This window comes from Oryzias melastigma, linkage group LG15, assembly GCF_002922805.2.
Source record: "Oryzias melastigma strain HK-1 linkage group LG15, ASM292280v2, whole genome shotgun sequence".
NCBI classification, from domain to species: domain Eukaryota; kingdom Metazoa; phylum Chordata; class Actinopteri; order Beloniformes; family Adrianichthyidae; genus Oryzias; species Oryzias melastigma.
The window spans coordinates 838,071-843,278 of NC_050526.1; the positions used below are offsets into that span (position 1 = coordinate 838,071).

General features: G+C 35.2%; 1 protein-coding gene across 3 annotated transcripts in view; it reads right to left on the reverse strand.

The window, feature by feature from the left end:
- anapc1 (anaphase promoting complex subunit 1) overlaps positions 1–5,208 on the reverse strand; it is a 58,205-nt gene that overhangs the window by 50,829 nt on the left and 2,168 nt on the right. For 2 of the 3 annotated variants that reach the window (XM_024297031.2, XM_024297030.2), the window contains exons 4-12: positions 4,965–5,004; positions 4,388–4,485; positions 3,873–3,955; positions 2,459–2,532; positions 2,241–2,386; positions 2,017–2,171; positions 1,729–1,854; positions 1,398–1,616; positions 32–127 (exon numbers count right to left, since the gene is read on the reverse strand). In XM_024297031.2, coding sequence (XP_024152799.1) covers positions 32–127; positions 1,398–1,616; positions 1,729–1,854; positions 2,017–2,171; positions 2,241–2,386; positions 2,459–2,532; positions 3,873–3,955; positions 4,388–4,485; positions 4,965–5,004 — 1,037 coding nt within the window. The remainder of the gene's footprint in view (positions 1–31; positions 128–1,397; positions 1,617–1,728; positions 1,855–2,016; positions 2,172–2,240; positions 2,387–2,458; positions 2,533–3,872; positions 3,956–4,387; positions 4,486–4,964; positions 5,005–5,208) is intronic. The other variant, XM_024297032.2, reaches the window with a different exon arrangement.

The following is a 5,208-nucleotide window of genomic DNA, read 5'->3' on the forward strand; positions in this document are numbered from 1 at the left end:
TCTGTAATAATGTAAAGTTTTGTTTGTTTACCTGAGCTGCTGATGAGATTCCACCAGGAAACAGAGGTAGTGGTTTTCACAGAGGTCAGAAGTAGTGAACACTTTGGATGCTTGACTGCTCATCTCCCTGAAAGAGTATTTAGGCAATCATTCATTTGAGACAAGAGATTTTTTCACAGATTTTTTTGTGATATTTTTTCACAAATGTTTTTGCATCCTGATTGGCTGTAGTTCTTGTCATTAAATGTCCTCTGTGCCGTGTCTATTACACACAATGTGTTCAACTCACCACAGGTCTAGAAATCTTCAATTTTGCGCAGATCTTTGTTTTTATTCTATAAATCTTGACTTATCTTTGCCTGTTTGAACTTTAAGAGTTTAAACAGGTTAATATGTGTCTAAAGACGTGTTTTTTTGTAAATTGACGCTTTTCATCTTTGAGAACGGCTCTGATAAACACACAACTTTGGTGTTTTTTTCTTGATAATTTATTACTTTTTATGTCTTTTTTCTTGTAAATTTGACATTTCTCGTCATCATTTATGACTTTTTTTCCAACAGAATGTTTGTCTTTTTCTCATTAATTTATGACTTTTTTGTAAAAGTATGACTTCTTATGAATTTGTCTTTTTCTAGTTAATTTATGACTTTTTAGCAAATTTTTGACTTTCTTGTAAATTTATGACTTTTTTTCTGATAAATTTCTGACTTTTTTCTTATAAATTTATGGCTTTTTACTACTAAATGTATGATTTTTTTTTCTTGAAAATTTGACTTTTTTTTGTAAATTTTGACTTTCTTGTAAATTTGTGATTTTTTTCTCATAAATATGTAACATTTTTTGTGTTTTCTCTTAACTTTATGACTTATTTCTCGTTAATTTATGACTTTCTTGTACATTTACGCATTTTTAAGTCTTATACTTAAGTCCAAATTTTTTTGCTTGTAAAACAGCCCTAATACTAATATTTTCATGACTGGATGAGGACCCAAACATTTGCTTCAAGTAAAAAAATAAAAGAAAAAAAAGCTTTTTGTGAGTATGATGGTCTGAGAGTTAGCATGACCATCATCTTCAACCCATTTAAGTCAAACTAGTTAGTCAGAGACATCCTTCAACAACTTTTATGAGTGTTTGCATTGGATTTAAGAAAAGTATTAGAAATTAGATGGTTAAAGCTTAATTTCTAAATTGAAATATTTACATAGTATACTGGCATTTTCCCTTAAGTTCATGCAGAATTTGACTCTGGGAAAAGCAATTTATCAACAATCAATCAGATACACTCAAGATAAGTTATAAGTATTACATGTAGTAGCAGTCATTGCCATAAATGAATTATGGGCTTGTGAAGACTTTGCATCTGGTTTTAGAAAGACTCAGCGCAGGTTATTACCTGTGACAGCCTGCAGTGACCGTCTCACTCCACAGCTGCTCCATGCAGAGGTTGGGTATGATGGGCTCCATCTCTGGCACCAGCACTGACTCGTTCAGGGTGCTGTTAGGAGAGGGTAAACGGCCAAGGTGCCCCCTGGAGTTCGGGCTGTTGAAGGACTGACTGAATCGAGCCGCTCCGGTAAAAGACGGAGCTGCCATCCCTGGAGAGTGGGCACGGCTGGGATTCAAGAAAATAAAAAAATCTTTAATACATAAGTCATACATATGGGGACAGCAGTCACCTGACCTATACATCAGTATTAAATCAAAAAAATTTTTGTTTCAGTCACCTTAATGCAGCCATGTTGGAAATGCTTGGGGAATGAACTCGGGAGTGAACTCCTGGTGAGGAGGTCACAATCCTGCTCTGATGACTGTGCAGAGCACTGTAGTGCAAAGGAGAGCCGACAGCAAAACTGGACAAAAATAATAGAACAAAAGGAAAAATGAGGCACGCTTTAAGGCAGCAAATCAATGCATCAGCATGTAAAAAGACAACCTGCTACAGTTCAAAGACAGGATCAAGTACTCTGAAGTACTGTGTCAAATACAAAAACAAAAATCTTGCTTTTCTGCACCTTGATCCTGTTCCCGGGCCGCCCGCTGCCCCACAGCCACCAGGTGAATCAAGGCGGGATGTGTTACGCAGATGAGAGGTGAGGAATCCCGAAGCCATCAGACCCAGCAGTGTCCCACCCGGTTCTGTTGGATATCTCAAGACTGTAGAGCGTTCCTGATGAAAATACTCAAATCAGCAGGAGCACAAACGTCTGTTTTTATGAACCTCTGGGAGCTCGCCTACATCGTGTGTGACTTTCCGCAAAGCCCAGACGGAGTGCGTTCCCTGCATGGGGTCGTAGGATACAACTATAGAGGGCTGGCTGCTGGTGAACACGACCTTCATGGTGGAGTCACATGCGTACTGTACACAGGAGCCTTCAATCAAGCCTGGAATTATAGTGCAAAAAAAGGTCATTTAAGAAATGAGAGAAAACAATAAAGATTGTGTGGTTTATGTACCTCCAGACTTGCACACCACTGGTGCAATCTCATCTAGAGGATGCAGCATGCTGAACAATGTAGGTAGAGCTTCCCTGTAAGAAGGAAAAAAACTTTATTTGTCATCTAGAAAAGTTGCATTACCTGCGATAATGCTAGTGTTAATGCTTTTTGCTGAAAGTAGTCGCTGAAGATGCCGAAGATGTTGATGCAATTTACTTTAATTACTGAATGTATTTGCTGAAAATGCAAAAACTATTTGCAAAATGTTCAGTTAGCTAAAAAATTAAGTAAAAAATCTATGAAAGAGTGCTGAAGTTCAATTCAATTTGATTTATATAGCCCAAAATCACAAAGAAAATTTGCCTCATTGGGTTTCATGATGGTAATTATACAGATGCAGAAAATTAGTCATAAAATATGAAAAAATGGCTAAAAATGGCTAAAGACTATGATAATAAAACTGGTTATCCCTGCCTTAGACCCTCCCTCCCGGTAAGGAAAAACTCCTAAAAAAAAACCTGAGTCAGGAAAAAATACATTGTTGACAGAAATTTCTAAAAAAAAAAAATTGTAGTAAAATTGCTTTAAAATCCATAATACATGTAATTTTTCATAAATATTTAGTGTGTTGATAAATTTGAGCTTAGCTCCAAATTAGCCACAAAAAAACTAGCACATTGTTTGAATACCAGCTAAACTTCATGATACGCTAATATTCCTCAGTAAAAGTAATCAGTCAAAAACGTTAGCCTGTTGCTAAAATACTAGCTAAACTCTAAATTAGTCCATAAAAAGCTCAGTAGTTAACCAATTCGTCAAAAACATTAGCATATTGCTAAAATATTCGCTAAACTCCGAATTAGCATTAATATACTTCAGTAGATACCAAATTAGTTAAAAAAAAAAAAGGCTAGCCGTTGCTTAAACACTAGCTAAACTTCAAAATATTCAAAAATTCCTCAGTAAACTTAATTAGTCAAAAACGTTAGCATGTTGCTAAAATATTGGCTAAACTCCAAATTAGCATAAAAACACTTCACTAGTGAATAAATTAGCCAAAAAAGATAAGCCATTGCTTAGCTAAACTCCAAATATACAAAATTTCTCAGTTAACTTGGTAAAAAACGTTAGTCTGTTGCAAAAATAGAAATTAAACTCTAAATTAGCCTTAAAAAAAAACCTCCGTAGTTAAGAAATCAGTCAAAAATATTAGCATGCTGCTAAAATATAACCTTAACTCTAAATTAGCATAAAAATACTTCAGTAGATGCCAAATTAGCCACAAAAAAAGGCTAGCACATTGTTTAAATACTAGCTAAACTCCAAAATATCCTAAAATTCTTCAACAAACAAGGTATAGGTATCTGGATAACTATTCTTTTCCCGTCTGCCCTAAGCTTGTACATTTAAGCATTTTAAGAGCATTCCTTACCCAGAGGAGCCGAGTTGAGTGTCGTTTGCGGCGCTTTTTCTCTCTAATAACAAACCGAACTGTGTTGCCCAAGCGTTTGATACCTGGAGGAGAGATGAGAGACGTACATAAAAAATATTAACGCGTCAAAATCAGCTTAAAAAGACAAGAATTAAACATTTACATTCTCTGTGGTGTGTAGATACCATCTAGAAATACTATGCATTAGATACACAGATAAATTAATTTTTGGCGCTCTTTTCAAAGATTTAACAAACCAGAAAGTCTTATACAATTATTATTGTCATGCAAAAAAGTCCAAGAACATTTTCACCTACATGTGAGCAGTTATGAGAGAGAAAATGTTCACTTTCATTAACTGTGATGCTTATTTTCCTACTTTTCATTACTTAAAAGTCAGACATCTTGACAGTATGATGGGATGTTACTACTTAAATTCATAGTTAGTTTAAAAAAAACATACATTTAAATAATTTGCTAAACTGCTGATGATTTCAGCCTAATAGATAAGTCACCTGAAAAGGTAGTGGCGAGAGGAAATCCTTTCCAGTCACACTGTGAACGTTAACGCAGCTGCTCTGGACAATGCACACTGTGTGCTCAAAATCCTCTTCTGGGAAAAAAAAGGTTTTACTTTTGCAAAATAATTGGAAAATTGACACAACAGAAAAGTCAGGCCTGTAAAGACCCACTCTAACAAAAATTGTGTTTTTGATGGTTTTAATCAGTTCTTGTGGCAATTTTCTGACAATAGAAGATATATATTAAGAAAATTAAGCTCAAAATGCTTTCCTGAGCATTTCTTTTTTCAAATTGTTGTAAATCAGGAGCATTAAAAAAACAAAATTTGACAATACTGTGAGGTAGAAAATACCCTGGGTGGGTGATAAACTGGGGGCGGGATTGCTCAGCGCCTGCAGACCCGACAACTGCCTCTCTGCAGAAGCTATGTCCTCAAAAATAATAATAAATTTGGCTAAAAATGACATAATAAAGAAAAAAAAGCACTGGAAATTATATTAAAATAGCTCACAAGATGATTAGAGTGGGTCTTAAAAGTTTAAAAACAAACCATCTTTGATGATACAGTACCATCAGTGCTGTGAGGAACTCCAAAGTTGCACCATAGAACCTGCAGGTAGTAAAAGAATGTTTTAACCCCAAAAATAAAAAATAAAATAAAGGCCACACCAGAGAGACTAAGTTTGCTAATGGATGTTTTGATGATACCTTATTTTTTTATGCAGTTTAAAGCCTTTCTAAAGGATGATATCATTGGCTACAGTAAAAAAAATTTAAAGTAACGGACCTGCTGCACTGGGCTGTCGACGGTGAA